The sequence below is a fragment of the Salvelinus alpinus genome, chromosome 10 (assembly GCF_045679555.1).
Source record: "Salvelinus alpinus chromosome 10, SLU_Salpinus.1, whole genome shotgun sequence".
NCBI lineage: Eukaryota > Metazoa > Chordata > Actinopteri > Salmoniformes > Salmonidae > Salvelinus > Salvelinus alpinus.
Genome location: NC_092095.1, coordinates 44806484 through 44823494, shown reverse-complemented (window position 1 = coordinate 44823494; position 17011 = coordinate 44806484). Strand labels below are relative to the sequence as shown.

The 17011-nt window shown below is 41.5% G+C and overlaps 1 protein-coding gene across 1 annotated transcript in view; it reads right to left on the bottom strand.

Annotated features, from left to right (window-relative positions):
* The window catches only part of LOC139532085 (N-chimaerin), a 59743-nt gene that overhangs the window by 31880 nt on the left and 10852 nt on the right, over positions 1–17011 (bottom strand). The window contains exons 5-7 of the mRNA XM_071329217.1: positions 6399–6430; positions 6199–6312; positions 2359–2647 (exon numbers count right to left, since the gene is read on the bottom strand). Of these exons, the coding sequence (XP_071185318.1) occupies positions 2359–2647; positions 6199–6312; positions 6399–6430 (435 nt within the window). The remainder of the gene's footprint in view (positions 1–2358; positions 2648–6198; positions 6313–6398; positions 6431–17011) is intronic.

Sequence of the window (17011 nt, the reverse complement as noted above, 5' to 3'; positions counted from 1 at the left end):
CCTTTCAATTAGAATGAACCACACTTTAGTTAAAGAACACCATGCTTTCCTTAATATCATTTTAAACAAATGTGTTTGTGTTAGTGTTCTCCACGTAATTGCTCAATAATGGCTGATCCCTTGGCTGTGAAATGGAAACATTTCCATTTCACACCTGTACAGGTTACCCATTTGTAAATAAGTGAAACAGGACTAAATAAGCACCCCCTAATTATTATATTATTATTACAGTTGATCTAGGGCTATAATGCAAAGTGGTGCTGTTTAAAATGCCTCAATGACTGAGCAGCCAGCCACTCAAAATGGCACTCAAATCAGACAGTGCTGCTCCACTCCAGTCCAATGTGGCAGAACAGCATTCATCTCAATGGGAATATAAGGTCATCATGATGAAATTGAGTGCTAGACTGGATTGTTGCATCCAGTACAATGTGGAAAACTCAGTTCCCACATATAATTGTTGGATTTAGAAGGTGGGTTGCTATGAATACACAATGATCCAATATAAATGATATACAGTGTATTCTGAAAGTATTCAGACCTCTTTACATTTTATAACCCACAATACAACATAATGACAAAGCAAAAACAGTTTTTGAAATGTTTGCAAATGTATGAAAAATAAAAATATCACATTTACATAAGTATTCAGACCCTTTACTTTGTTGAAGCACCTTTGGCAGCGATTACAGCCTCGTGTCTTCTTGGGTGTGACGCTACAAGCTTGGCACACCTGTATTTGGGGAGTCTCCTATTATCTGCAGATCCTCTCAAGCTCTGTCAGGTTGGATGAGGCGCATCGCTGCACAAGTATTTTCAGGTCTCTCCAGAGATCTTCAATTGGGTTCAAGTCCGGGCTTTGGCTGGACCACTCAAGGACATTGAGACTTGTCCCGAAGCCACTCATGCGTTGTCATGGCTGGGTGCTTAGCGTCGTTGTCCTGTTGGAAGGTGAACCGTCGCCCTAGTCTGAGGTCCTGAGCAGGTTTTCATCAAGGATCTCTGTACTTTTCTCCGTTCATCTTTCCCTCAATCCTGACTAGTCTCCCAGTGTCTGCCGCTGAAGAACATCCCCACAGCATGATGCTGCCACCACCATGCTTCACCGTAGGGATGGTGCCAGGTTTCCTCCAGATGTGACACTTGGTATTCAGGCCAAAGAGTTCAATCTTGGTTTCATCAGACCAGAGCTTCAGAGTTATTTTGTGGAGATGGGAGAACCTTCCAGAAAGACAACCATCTCTGCAGCACTCCACCAATCAGGCCTTTATGGTAGAGTGGCCAGACGGAAGCCACTCCTCAGGAAAAGGCACATGACAGCCCACTTAGAGTTTGCCAAAAGGCACCTAAAGGACTCTCAGACCATGAGAAACAAGACTCTCTGGTTTGATGAAACCAAGTTTGAACTATTTGGCCTGAATGCCAAGTCTGGAGGAAACCTGGTACCATCCCTACGGTGAATGATGGTGGTGGAAGCATCACGCTGTGGGGATATTCTTCAGCGGCAGGGACTGGGAGATTAGTCAGGATCGAGGGAAAGATTAATGGAGCAAAGTACAGATAGATCCTTGACGAAAACCTGCTCCAGAGCGCTCAGGACCTCAGACTGGGGCGAAGGTTCACCTTCTATCAGGACAACGACCCTAAGCACACAGCCAAGAAAATGCAGGAAGTGGCTTCGGGACAAGTCTCTGAATGTCCTTGAGTGACCCAGCCAGAGACTGGACGTGAACCCAATCAAACATCTCTGGAGAGACCTGAAAATAGCTCTGCAGCAACACTCCCCATCCAAGCCGACAGAGCTTGAGAGGATCTGTATGGGAGAATGGGAGAGGCTCCCCAAATACAGGTGTGCTAAACTTGAAACGTCATACCCAAGAAGACTTGAGGCTGTAATTGCTGCCAAAACGTGCTTCAATAAAGTACGGAGTAAAGGGTCTGAATACTTATATAAATAGTATATTTCAGTCTTGTATTTTTAATACATTCTTCATCATAATGGGGTATTGTGTGTAGATTGATGAGGGAAAAAAACAATTTAATACATTTTTGAATAAGGCTGTCACATAACAAAATGAGGAAAAAGTCGAGGTGTATGAATACTTTCAGAATGCACTGTATACACACACAACCACACACCAGCAAATGTTCTGTCTACTTTCTTTTGGTGAGCAACAAGACCAGTGCTACCAACTTTCTGCACTTTAGAATAGTAGAGCTGGAATTACTTAACATGGAAAATATTTTACTTCTGCCTGGTTTTCACATTGGATTCATTTCAGCACCTGCTCCATTTGTTTCCTTTCCTAGTACAGTAAAATACTGACATTTTCAGAACAGTGTGAGATTGTTCCTTACCCCTTTCTCCTCGTCAGCCCGCTCTCCCTGTGGAGCAGGCCCATCGGGAACCTCCTGGCACACAGGCAAGTGTTTCTTCAGCGTGGGCTCCTTGTTGAGTGTTGTGTAGCCAATGTGCTCATAGATTGGGTTAATGGTCATCTTAGCGATGTACTCTGCTGCCTTAGTCTCGATGTAGAGTGTGATCAGCCCATCTGTCACAAGGTCGTGAATGGACTCAAAGCGCTTCTCCCCGACAAAGTGTTTCCCATCATGGTAGAGGCGGAAGTTCTTGGTTTGATTTCCAAAGCTGGGTCCAGGATAGAAGGGGAGAAGAGGAAGAGAAAAATAAATCGGTGACAATCCATTTCTATGGGTAGGAGAGCGTTTTTACACCCTGTCTTAGCCGGGAAGAATAAGGAGGCCGTACAGCTGGGTGGAAAAAGGAAAATTCTAGGATGAAACATACACCTAAAAAGAGCCGACCCTAAAGGAATAAAAAAAACTTTGCCTGCCTCTGCTTCCTCATACCCTAGATCAGTGGAAAACAAAATGAAATAATTTTCACAAAAGCTCTAAGAGGTTTTTATATCCATTAACTTCACTAGGGTATGGGGCATTCGGAATTTTGGATGAAAAGCATGCCCAAATTAAACTGCCTGCTACTCAGACCCAGAAGCTAGGATATGCATACAATTAGTAGATTTAGATAGAAAACACTCTAAAGTTTCCAAAACTGTTAAAATAATGTCTGTGAGTGTAACAGAACTGATATGGCAGGCTTTCCAACCAGGAAGTACTATAATTTTGAAAGGCTGTTTTTCCATTGAAAGCCTATCCACGATACAAAGACTTAGGACCCAGTTCACGAGCTCCGTGGCTTCCTCAACATGTGACCAGTCTTTTGGCATTGTTTCAGGCTTTTACTCTGAAAAATGAGGGAGATACAGCACTTTCAATCAGTGACCAGTGGAAATTTCATCAGCCATGCGCCCTGATCGTGAACGCGCCTTTCTTGTTTCTCCTTTCCTATTGACGAGGATTTTGTCCGGTTGAAATATTATTGATTATTTATGACAAAAACAACCGGAGGATTGATTTTAAACATCGTTTGGCATGTTTCTACTAACTTTTATTGTATTTAAAAAAAAACTTTTAGTCTGGAATTAGTGCACGCGCCTTGTGCATTCGGATTACTGGACAAAACACGCGAATAAAAAGGAGGTTTTTGCTCATAAAGAGGGACATTATCGAACAAAACGAACATGTATTGTCTAACATGGAAACCTGGGAGTGCCACCAGATGAAGATCATCAAAGGTACGTGATTATTTTTTATGCTATTTCTGACACCTCTCCTTGTTTGGAAAATGGCTGTATGGGTTTCTGTGGCTAGGAGCTAACCTAACATAATCGCAAAGTGTGCTTTCGCCGTAAAGCATTTTTGAAATCTGACTCAGCGGTTGCATTAAGGAGAAGTTTATCTATAATTCCATGCTTAATACTTGTATCGTTTATCAATGTTTATGAGGAGAATTTCTGTTATTTGATGTGGCTCTCTGCACTTTCACCGGATGTTTGTTTGAGACAATGCATTTCTGACCATAACGCGCCAATGTAAACTGAGATTTTTGGATATAAATATGAACTTTATCGAACAAAACATACATGTGTAACATGAAGTCCTATGAGTGCCATCTGATGAAGATCAAAGGTTAGTGATTAATTTTCTCTATTTCTGCTTTTTGTGACCTAACATAATCGTTTGGTGGGCTTTCGCAGTAAAGCTTTTTTGAAATCGGACACTGATTTACAAGAAGTTTATCTTTAAAATGGTGGGTAATACTTGTATGTTTGAGGAATTTTAATTATGGGATTTCTGTTGTTTTGAATTTGGCGCCCTGCAATTTCACTGGCTGTTGTCGAGGTACCAGAGAGGTTAATGACTGCTAGATCAAATAATTTCTTCCCTGCATTTAGTGGTTATTAGAGCTGGTCAATACAGCAACTGTATAGCGAATGCAAAAAATATATAAATAAATAAATAAAAGTACATCCTCATCTCACAGGAAAAAGGCCACAAAAGAGCCAACCAACAAATCATAAATCCCATCACTGTGCACAACATGAGCCAGAACAATGCAAGGAATTCTTCATCATTGGGTAGATGCCAGAGACAAATATTTCAATCTCATCTGTCAATGGGAAATAAAGGGAGATGCTTCACCCTCCTGGGTGAAAAAAACAAACACTAACCGGCCCAAAGAACTCAGGAGACTAAACGAACTAGCTAAGAATCCTTACCAGACCCAAAGTTCATTACCTAACCCAAAATACAACCTTTCCAAATTCAGAACCAAGGCAGCCCATAGTGGGACACCATTTTCCACCCACCCTTACACAGGAGGTGATTGTACATATGGAAAGCAACTATAGCAGAGAATCAGCAAGAGTGAGACACTTAAGCAGAGAGAAAAGAAAGCCTTCTTGTTCTTATATCAGATATTCAGGAGGAAGCAATGCGGTTTATTTGCATTTCAAAACCTCATTGCTTGTTGGAAAAATGCATTTTTACGAGAATTGCAAACGCTGCCCTAGTACATAAAAACACGAAATCAGAGCCCAAAACACTCATTACCTCTGCTGATCTGCTATAGTGTGACCAAAAGAGATATGGGACAAAAAGGGTTTTAGGTTGGAAAAAAAATTAAAAACAGCCCCAGACCATTATTCCTCCTCCACCAAACTTTACAGTTGGCATTATGCGTTCGTCTGTTGGACTGCCAGATGGTGAATCGTGATTCATCACGCCATAGAACGCGTTTCAACTGCACCGGAGTCCAATGGCGGTGAACTACACAGCACTCCAGCCGACGCTTGGCATTGCGCATGGTGATCTTATGCTTGTGTGCGGCTGCTCGGCCATGGAAAACCATTTCATGAAGCTCCCGACGAAAAGTTATTATGCGGACGTTGCTTCCAGAGGCAGTTTGGAACTCAGTAGTGAGTGTTGCAACCGAGGACAGGCGATTTTTAAGTGCGACGCGCTTCAGCACTGGCCGGTCACGGCCGATCACTACCACTTCGCGGCTGAGCCGTTGTTGCTCCTAGACGTTTCCACTTCACAATAACAGCACTTAGAGTTTACCGGGGCAGCTCTAGCAAGGCAGAAACTTGATAACTGACTCGTTGGAAAGGTTGCATCCTATGACGGTGCCACGTTAAAAGTGACTGAGCTCTTCAGTAAGGCCATTCTACTGCCAATGTTTGTCTATGGAGATTGCATCTCTGAGTGTCCAATTTTATACACCTGTCAGCAACAGGTGTGGATGAAATAGCTGAATCCACTCATTTGATGGGGTGTCCACATACTTTTGTATATATAGCGTACCTAAAGGGTTCCTAAAATTCCAAATCAAATAGCTAAATGATCCATGTTATGATTATCTTAAAGCAATTCCATATGTTAGCTTAGTAGAAACCCCGCCCTACCAAATGGCTTAGACTTGAGGTTAAATAACAAGGCTATAAAAATGTGTTAAAAATAATTTTTTAAACTACCTCCTGTGTGGCGCAGCAGTCTAAAGCACTGCATCACAGTGCTTGAGGCGTTACTACAGACCCGGGTTCGAGGCTCTCTCACAGGTGGCCGTGACACCCATGAGGCGTCGCAAAATTGGCCCTACGTCTTCCGGATTAAGGGAGGGTTTGGCCGGCCAAAACCTCCCTTAAATTGGGGTGAAAGAAGCGGTAAAACTCCAAACAAAAAAAGATATATAAAGTTTAAAAACTAACCAAAAACAAGTCATGAATCACACTTTTTTGAAAGTCTATCTGTAGAAAGGGTGTGCGTGTGCCTAACCGTAGGGCCAGTGTGTAGGTCCCAGGCTGCCTCTGGCTCTCCCTGATGAGGTAACTGCCCTCTGCCACACTCAGCAGCTGGTCAGCCTCCTCTCTGGAGACCATCCCATGGTACCTGGGGAGAAGACAGAACATTGGAAATACTGATACTGACTGGATAAACAACTAGTTTAAATTCTAAATGGAAATAAGCCAACTTACTCTCTCCCATAGTATTTGGGTCGGTTATCCACCTGAAAGCAAATAAATATTCCATTGTTAAGTAAAAAATAGACGGACTAGTTTTCGGATTGTCAAAGTTAGACAACCAGATGAGAACTAAGTCATCCCAATAGTACTCTACTTGCATCAGCTATAACACTGGGATGCATAGGGCACTATTTAACATGGAGGATAAAGTAAAGAATTATGCACCGTATGCTGCGCGACTTGACTACTGTGAAGACGTATAGCAAACTTAAATAGGATCTAATGCCCACTAGCCCATCTAGTGTTTCAGAGGAAGGTCACTGGACAAGCACCATAGTTAGAGACAACGCTAGCAGGCACCGGTGTCCATCTAGGGACTGGCCAAGCCGGAATGTAATACTCAATGTGGCAGCTAGAACAGAACACATTTTGCGTCGCTTATCACACTCATGCAAGCCTTTGCTTTTATATATTCAACTGGCTATGAAGTAAAATAAATATCTGTGAGGGGTTTCAGCACTTCTATGGAAATGTGACAAGACTGTCATGACTTTCCCTCCTGGGTGAGGATCAAAAATAGCAGCAGCCCCCGCCCCCCCCACCTGAGGGGGGGGGGGGGGGTAGTATAATGACTTAACGACCAGTCTCAAATGGTTTCTACCTTTCTCCCTCTGCCTCTCAGTATCCAAGAATGGAATGTGAGTGGTATACAGAGGTTCTTGCCCAAAGAACTTCAACATCCAAAAATGGATAATGAAACAATATTCCTAACATAAAGAATGTGGGAAATGATCGGTGGGGATCCAAACAATGATTATGTCATATCATTTGTGATATCATTAAAGACGTTATCACGAAAACATTGTAACTTTACAAGCTTTCACAATGTATGTCAGAGTTACATCTAAATGTTGTAAAACTTATGATTAAATATGAAACTATTTGTGAGAAGATGAAATGGGATTTTAGCCAGTCAGTAACAACACGAACATTATGCCAAAAGGATGGAATGCCACTTTTTCCAGAGTGCTTATAAAAAGGACTCCTAATGAAATTTACATGAGACCAGAAAACGTGGAGCGGTGGCTACACATTGAAATGGTTGCCATTTAAATAGAGACCAAAAACTGCCGGGTTGCTACCGGTGTGTAGTGGTTCTGGCTGTACCCTGAATAAATCAACCATTTAGACCAGTATACGTGCAGCCCGAGCTGAATACGTTACAAATGGTTATATCTCTAGAGACCAAGCAGGCGGAAGCTGTTGAGCCGAACGTCATGAATGGTTAGACTCTACCAGACCAAAACATGCCGGGTTGCTATTGGCGTGTAAAATGGTTTAAAATTACTAGACCTGAAAATGGTAAGACCCTCACACTCTCGACGAGTGAAGGTGAAAACTAGACTACACATTCAGTCAGCAGCTGTATATGTAAAATAGTCTAGGAAACTCGACCGAAGACGAGAGACAAGGAACAATTTCCTTTCACCACCATAGATACGTCAAAAATATCTATTCTTACAAGCATCTCTGAACAATGCGTGGTACACCTTTGGAGGATCGGTTCTAACAGACACTCCGAGACCAAGAAGGTACGATTACAAACAGCATGGTGACCTCTGGTGGACAACCAAAGACTTTGTCGACTGACTCCCCATAAAATAGGCCTGGCGATTTCAACAAAGAGAGACGACAAAGACATAAGCGTAAATATGTACATTGCATTTCTAAATCCGAACGAGTGATTGTTAGGGTGCTAAATATCCACAATGAGCGTATTATGTACGATAGTTGAATTCCTTTCTCTCCTTCTCCCGCTCTTTCTTACACCACCCCTTTCATTGTGTAACCAGCCATCATATCGGGAAAGTTCACCAGGGACTTGTCATTGCATTATGTTAGTAATCAATGTATAATATCTCCTGTGTGTGTGTGTTTATGTAATTCTGTATGCTTATTTAGTAAATAAATTAACTAAGCCAATTTGTGTATCGCTGAGTCATCATGTAGACCAGGGTTTGTGTAGATTTATAGAATATTACGACGTTCAGAATGAGACGGAAATAGGAGAAAATGATTGATGGATGACGGATAGTATAGAGATTCTGATATTCTTGAGTTAATTCGAGAAACGGAAACTCGTTAAATAAATGTCCCATGGTGCCACAGATTACTACTTAATTGTGCAGTTGTCTAGGCCTATGCTACTGGATATTCACATATCAAAATGTGTTGAAAATGAGGGCCTCCCGGGTGGCGCAGTGGTCTAGGGCACTGCATCGCAGCGCTAGCTGCGCCACCAGAGTCTCTGGGTTCGCGCCCAGGCTCTGTCGCAGCCGGCCGCGACCGGGAGGCGACGCACAATTGGCCCAGCGTCGTCCGGGTTAGGGAGGGTTTGGCCGGTAGGGATATTCTTGTCTCATCGCGCACCAGCGACTCCTGTGGCGGGCCAGGCGCAGTGCGCGCTAACCAAGGGGGCCAGGTGCACGGTGTTTCCTCCAACACATTGGTGCGGCTGGCTTCCGGGTTGGAGGCGCGCTGTGTTAAGAAGCAGTGCGGCTTGGTTGTGCTTCGGAGGACGCATGGCTTTCGACCTTCGTCTCTCCCGAGCCCGTACAAGTTGTAGCAATGAGACAAGATAGTAATTACTAGCGATTGGATACCACGAAAATTGGGGAGAAAAGTTTATTTTTTATTTTTTTTATATAAATAAAAAAAAGTGTTGAAAATGTATTCCTATTGTGTTGCAATTAGAGTCGGGTGGTATTCATATTTTCAGAACGTTTCTGTACCATATCAGGATATACAGTATTACCGAATGTGCACACAAGGTGGGACATTAAAAAAATGCACAGTGCTTTCGGAAAGTATTCAGACCCCCGACTTTTTCCACTTTGTTAAGTTACAGCCTTATTCTAAGATAAAAAAAAATGTATTTTCTTCCTTCAATCTACACAATAACCCATAACGACAAAGTAAAAACAGGTTCAGACATTTTGCTAATTTATATATATATATATATATATATATATATTTTACCATATTAACACATTTACATAAGTATTCAGAACCTTTACTAAGTACTTTTACATAAGTATTGTGATTACAGCCTCAACAGCCTCAAGTCTTCTTGGGTATGACACTATAAGCTTGGCACACCTGTATTTGGAGAGTTCTCCCATTCTTCTTTGCAGATCCTCTCAAGCACTGTCAGGTTGGATGGGGAGCATTGCTGCACAGCTATTTTCAGGTCTCTCCAGAGATGTTTGATCGGGTTCAAGTCAGGGCTCTGGCTGGGGCATTCAAGGACATTCAGAGACTTGTCCCGAAGCCACTCCTGCGTTGTCTTGGCTATGTGCTTAGGGTTGTTGTTCTGTTGGAAGGTGAACCTTGGCCCCAGTCTGTGGTCCCGAGTGCTCTGGAACAGATTATCAAGGATATCTCTGTACTTTGCTCCATTCATCTTTCCCCTCAATCCTGACTAATCTCTCAGTCCATGCCACTGAAAAACATACCCACAGCATGATGCTGCCACCACCATAGCACACCGTAGGGATGGTGTCAGATTTTCTCCAGACGTGATGCTTGGCATTCAGGCCAAAGAGTTCAATCTTGATTTCATCAGACCAGAAAATCTTGTTTCTCATGGTCAGTGTCTTTAGGTGCCATTTGGCACACTCCAAGTGTGCCTTTTACAGAAGGGTATCCTAGTGGTTAGAGCATTGGATTAGTAACCGAAAGGTTGCAAGTTCTATTCCCCGAGCTGACAAGGTACAAATCTGTCGTTCTGCCACTGAACAAGGCAGTTAACCCACTGTTCCTAGGCCGTCATTGAAAATAAGAATTTGTTCTTAACTGACTTGCCTAGTTAAATAAAGGTAAAATAAATAAATAAAACTGAGGAGTGGCTTGTGTCTGGTCACAACCTGGATGGAAAATTACTGGAGGATATTAGTGGACGATATAACCATGTTTTCAATTTAAGCCTACTGGAAAGTGTTTGCCCCCAGGCCTGGAGGCAAGCAAAAGTCATTATGCTACCTAAGAATAGTAAAGCCCCCTTTACTGGATCAACTAGCTGACCAATCTGCCTGTTACCAAACCTTGGTAAACTTTTGGAAAAATGGTGTTTGACCAGATAAAATGCTATTTTACAGTAAACAAATTGACAAACGTTCTGCATGCTTATAGGGAAGGACATTCAACAAGCACAGCACTTACACAAATGACTGGCTGAGAGAAATTGCTGATAAAAGATTGTGGGGGCTGTCTTGTTAGACTTCAGTGCGGCTTTTGACATTATCGATCATAGTTCGCAGCTGGAAAAGCTTGTATTTTATGGCTTTACACCCCCCTGCTATATTGTGGATAAAGAGTTATCTGTCTAACAGAACACAGAGGGTGTTCTTTAAATGGAAGCCTCTCCAACATAATCCAGGTAGAATAGAGAATTCTCCAGGGCAGCTGTCTAGACTCATTACTTTTTCAATCTTTTCTAATGACATGCCACTGGCTTTGAGTAAAGCCAGTATGTCTATGTATGCGGATGACTCAACATTATACATGACTACTACAGTGACTGAAATTACTGCAACACTTAACAAAGAGAGGCCGATTTCTTTTTTTAAATTATTATTATTTTATCTTTATTTAACTAGGCAAGTCAGTTAAGAACACATTCTTATTTTCAATGACGGCCTAGGAATGGTGGGTTAACTGCCTCGTTCAGGGGCAGAACGACAGATTTTTACCTTGTCAGCTCGGGTTATTCAATCTTGCAACCTTACAGTTAACTAGTCCAACGCTCTAACCACCTGATTACATTGCACTCCACGAGGAGCCTGCCTGTTACGCGAATGCAGTAAGCCAAGGTAAGTTGCTAGCTAGCATTAAACTTATCTTATAAAAAACAATCAATCAATCATAATCACTAGTTAACTACACATGGTTGATGATATTACTAGTTTATCTAGCGTGTCCTGCGTTGCATATAATCGATGCGGTGTGTATCGTTGCTCCAATGTGTACCTAAACATAAACATCAATGCCTTTCTGAAAATCAATACACAGAAGTATATATTTTTAAACCTGCATATTTAGCTAAAAGAAATACAGGTTAGCAGGCAATATTAACCAGGTGAAATTGTGTCACTTCTCTTGCGTTCATTGCACGCAGAGTCAGTGTATATGCAACAGTTTGGACCGCCTAATATCCCAGAATTTTACGTAATTATGACATAACATTGAAGGTTGTGCAATGTAACAGGAATATTTAGACTTAGGGATGCCACCCGTTAGATAAAATACGGAACGGCTCCGTATTTCACTGAAAGAATACACGTCTCGTTTGAGATGATAGTTTCCGGATTCGACCATATTAATAACCTAAGGCTCGTATTTCTGTGTGTTATTATGTTATAATTAAGTCTATGATTTGATAGAGCAGTCTGACTGAGCGATGGTAGGCACCAGCAGGCTCGTAAGCATTCATTCAAACAGCTCTGCGGTTTATGACTTCAAGCCTATCAACTCCTGAGATGAGGCTGATGTAACCGATGTGAAATGGCTAGCTAGTTAGCGGGGTGTGCGCTAATACGTCACTTGCTCTGAGACTTGGAGTGGTTGTTAACCTTGCTCTGCAAACTGTTGCAACGGCTTTTGTGGAGCGATGGGTAACGCTGCTTCGAGGGTGGCTGTTGTCGTGTTCCTGGTTCGAGCCCAGGTGGGAGCGAGGAGAGGGACAGAAGCTATACTGTTACACTGGCAATACTAAAGTGCCTATAAGAACATCCAATAGTCAAAGGTTAATGAAATACAAATGGTATAGAGAGAAATAGTCCTATAATTCCTATAATAACTACAACCTAAAACTTCTTACCTGGGAATATTTTAGACTCATGTTAAAAGGAACCACCAGCTTTCATATGTTCTCATGTTCTGAGCAAGGAACTGAAACGTTAGCTTTCTTACATAGCACATATTGCACTTTTACTTTACATTTACATTTACGTCATTTAGCAGACGCTCTTATCCAGAGCGACTTACAAATTGGTGCATTCACCTTATGATATCCAGTGGAACAACCACTTTACAATAGTGCATCTAACTCTTTTAAGGGGGGGGGGGGGTTAGAAGGATTACTTTATCCTATCCTAGGTATTCCTTAAAGAGGTGGGGTTTCAGGTGTCTCCGGAAGGTGGTGATTGACTCCGCTGACCTGGCGTCGTGAGGGAGTTTGTTCCACCATTGGGGTGCCAGAGCAGCGAACAGTTTTGACTGGGCTGAGCGGGAAATTTCTTCTCCAACACTTTGTTTTTGCATTATTTAAACCAAATTGAACATGTTTCATTATTTATTTGAGGCTAAATTGATTTTATTGATGTATTATATTAAGTTAAAATAAGTGTTCATTCAGTCATTATTACAAATACATATTATTTATATAAAAAAAAATATTTATTTATTTATTTGATTTAAATCGTCCGATTAATCGGTATCGGCTTTTTTGGTCCTCCAATAAATCGGTATCGGCGTTGAAAAATCATATTCGGTCGACCTCTAATTACCTGTATCTCTACTTGTATTTAAGAAAGGTATTGACATGTTGAATGCACAGAGCTGTCTGTTTGAACTACTGGCGCACAGCTCGGACATTCATGCATACCCCACAAGAGGTCTCTTCACAGTCCAAGTCCAGAAAAGACTATGGCAGGCACAAAGTACTACATAGAGCCATGACTACATGTACAGTGGGGTAAAAAAGTATTTAGTCAGCCACCAATTGTGCAAGTTCTCCCACTTAAAAAGATGAGAGAGGCCTGTAATTTTCATCATTGGTACACTTCAACCATGACAGACAAAATGAGAAAAAAAATCCAGAAAATCACATTGTAGGATTTTTTATGAATTTATTTGCAAATTATGGTGAAAAATATTTGGTCAATAACAAAAGTTTCTCAATACTTTGTTATATACCCTTTGTTGGCAATGACAGAGGTCAAATGTTTTCTGTAAGTCTTCACAAGGTTTTCACACACTGTTGCTGGTATTTTGGCCGATTCCTCCATGCAGATCTCCTCTAGAGCAGTGATGTTTTGGGGCTGTTGCTGGGCAACACGGACTTTCAACTCCCTCCAAAGATTTTCTATGGGGTTGAGATCTGGAGACTGGCTAGGCCACTCCAGGACCTTGAAATGCTTCTTACGAAGCCACTCCTTCATTGCCCGGGCGGTGTGTTTGGGATCATTGTCATGCTGAAAGACCCAGCCACGTTTCATCTTCAATGCCCTTGCTGATGGAAGGAGGTTTTCACTAAAAATCTCACGATACAATGGCCCCATTCATACTTTTTTGCCCCACTGTAACTCTACTGCACATCAAGAAAATCATGAAAGCAGTAAAATTTGATTTTAAAAACTAAAATACACCTTATGGAACAGCGGGGACTGTGAAGCAACACAAACGCATGCATACACACACGATAACATACGCACTATGCACATGGATTTTGTACTGTAGATATGTGGCAGAGGTGGAGTAGGGGCCCGAGGGCGCACAGTGTTGTGAAATGTGTGAATGTATTGTAATGTTTTAAAAATTGTAAGGCCCTTCTCCCCCGATTGCTCAGTTTGGCCGGGCGGCCCGCTCGAGGAAGAGTCTTGGTTGTTCCAAAGTTCTTCCATTTAAGAATTATGGAGGCCACTGTGTTCTTGGGAACGTTCAATGCTGCAGAAATTTGTTGGTACCCTTCCCCAGAAGTGGTCGACACAATCCTGTCTTGGAGCGCTACAGACAATTCCCTCGACCTCATGGTTTGGTTTTTGCTCTGACATGCACTGTCAACTGTGGGACCTTGTATTAGACAGGTGTGTGCAGTTCCAAATTATATCCAATCAATTGAATTTACCACAGGTAGACTCCAATCAAGTTTTAGAAACATCAAGGATGATCAATGGAAACAGGATGCACCTGAGCTCAATTTTGTGTCTCATAGCAAAAGAGTCTGAATACTTACGGAAAGTATTTTTTAGAATAAGGCTGTTATGTAACAAAATGTGGAAAAAGTAAATGGGTCTGAATACTTTCCGAATGCACTGTATATGTATTTACAGTACCAGTCAAAAGTTGACACCTACTCATAAGTTTTTTTTAACCATTTTCTACATTGTAGAATAATAGTGAAGACATCAAAATTATTTAAAATAACACATATGGAATCATGTAGTAACCAAAAAAGTGTTAGCATAATCTGAAAAATATTTTGAATTGTGTAAGTAGCCAACCTTTGCCTTGCTGACATCTTGGCACGTTCTCTCAACCAGGTTCATGAGCCAATCAGTTGTGTTATGAGAAGGTAGGGTTGGTATACAGAAGATGTTAAAAACCCAAGTCCATATTATGGCAAGAACAGCTCAAAAAAGCAAAAAGAAACAATAGTCCATTACTTTCAGACATGAAGGTCAGTCAATGCTGACCTTTAGACATAGTTTCAGGCTTTGATTTTGAAAAATGAACGCGATTTTTCAAAAGTAGTCAGGTGTCCTCTGAATAGTGCTTGCGCGCGAGAGGGAGCTCTCCATTTTCCTTTTCTCTCTTATTGAATAGGTTAAGGTCCGGTTGAACTATTATCGATTATGTTTGTTAAAAACAACCTGAGGATTGATTATAAAAAACATTTGACATGTTTCTACGACCATTACGGATACTTTTTGGAATTTTCGTCGAACGGAACGAGGCTGTAGTTCTCTCAACATAACGTGCAACCCAAATGGCGTTTGTTATAAAAGTAATATTTATCTAACAAAAAGAACATTTGTTGTGTAACTGGGAGTCTCGTGAGTGCAAACATCCGAAGCTGATCAAAGGTAAGCGATTAATTTTATTGCTTTTCTGACTTTCGTGACCAAGCTAATATAAGGCTAACTGTTCTAGCATTGATTGATACAATCAATACTAGAACATGTTGCAAAGCATATTTTCAAAATCTGACACGATAGGTGGATTAACAACAAGCTAAGCTGTGTTTTGGTATATTTCACTTGTGATTTCAAAAATATTACTAAAAATATTTATAATCATGCATTTGGCGCCCTGCAATTCAGCGGTTGTTTAGGGAAATGATCCCGGAAATCGGGATCTGTGCGCAGAAAGGTTAACCAGCATGGCTACCACAGCATTCTGCAGCGATATGCCACCCCATCTTGTTTGCGCTTAGTGGGAATATATATATTTTTTCAACAGGACAATGACCCAACACACCTCCAGGTTGTGGAAGGGCTATTTGACCAAGAAGAAGAGTGATGGAGTGCTGCATCGGATGACCTGGCCACAATCACTCGACCTCAACCTGAGGGGAGGGAGAGAGGAGCGTTGAGGCTGCCTATCACCCGACTCACCATCCTTCCGCTGAGAAAAGGGGACACAGTCTTCCAGCAGATGGCAAAACTCAAGTCCCACTGCATTATTTCTGCCTCATACACCAATTCATGTTGTTATTCCTATAACCAGAGAAGGTGAAATATTCCTCAAAAATAAAAAATTAAAAACATTTATATTAAGACAAGCAGCTAGCTTATCGGAATACTTGGCTATACTCATTCATTGCAGCTTCAGTGCTGATTGTTGCGTTTGTAAGTAGGGAGAATGTTCAACACCTTTTTATAAGCCATAAAATGCGCAGTGTTGGTAGTGCTGAATAATTTAAACATGAGCTCATCACTGTATTCATTGAGTCAGGGAGGCAGAGTTCTACCTTCAGACACATGAAATGGTTCAAAATGGGAACACTGCCATCCCGGCGCTATGGCTGCTGAAACAAGTGCTCCTACCACCAACAGTGCGAAACAAATTTTTTTTAAATACAGGAACGCAAGGCTTGATCGTTGTTTTTTTTTACAGAAATGTTTGGTGATCGACTAGAAATGCCTTGGAGATCGACCAGTCAATCATGATCGACTGGTTGGTGACCACAGTTGTAGAGGAAACAGACACTTTCAGAAGTCAACCCTAAAGGTAGAGTTGTGGGGGTCAGATGATAAATGGCCAGGCAGGGTGTGCAGCAATGAGAGAGCAAATCAGCTCATTCTGTCTAAAGGAGCCTACAGAGCTCTCTAGGCTAGAGGGTGGTAGGGAACCACCTACGGAACAGCGTGTCACTGCTGCAGAACAGCTTGTGTTGTGGTTGAAATACAAAAGCACTTCTGTCGCAATATTCACACACTCATCCTTTCTGTTTCAGGTTCCTATCCACATTGGGTGTGTGAGATGAAGTGCGTCTACTTGTATGGTCTCAATTAAGTAGCCTATAGGTATGGGTGGAAAAGCACAGGCCAATTCTCCAACTTCCTAAGCTCTTGTGGACTGCATAATAAAAGTTCTAAATATGTTTTGAGTGAAGTGGTTTTTAAATGGGCTATCTCCATTTTTACTGTCTTATACTGAACCAACCTGACAATGAAGTAAGATCATTTGTAGAACTTTTCATTTATTTAGCACTTAAAGCTGCAATATGTAACAATTTGGGCGACCTGAAAAAAATTAAGTTAGTTATAGATCTGTCATTCTCATTGAAAGCAAGTCTAAGAAGCGGTAGACCTGTTTAAAGTCAAATCAAATTTTATTAGTCA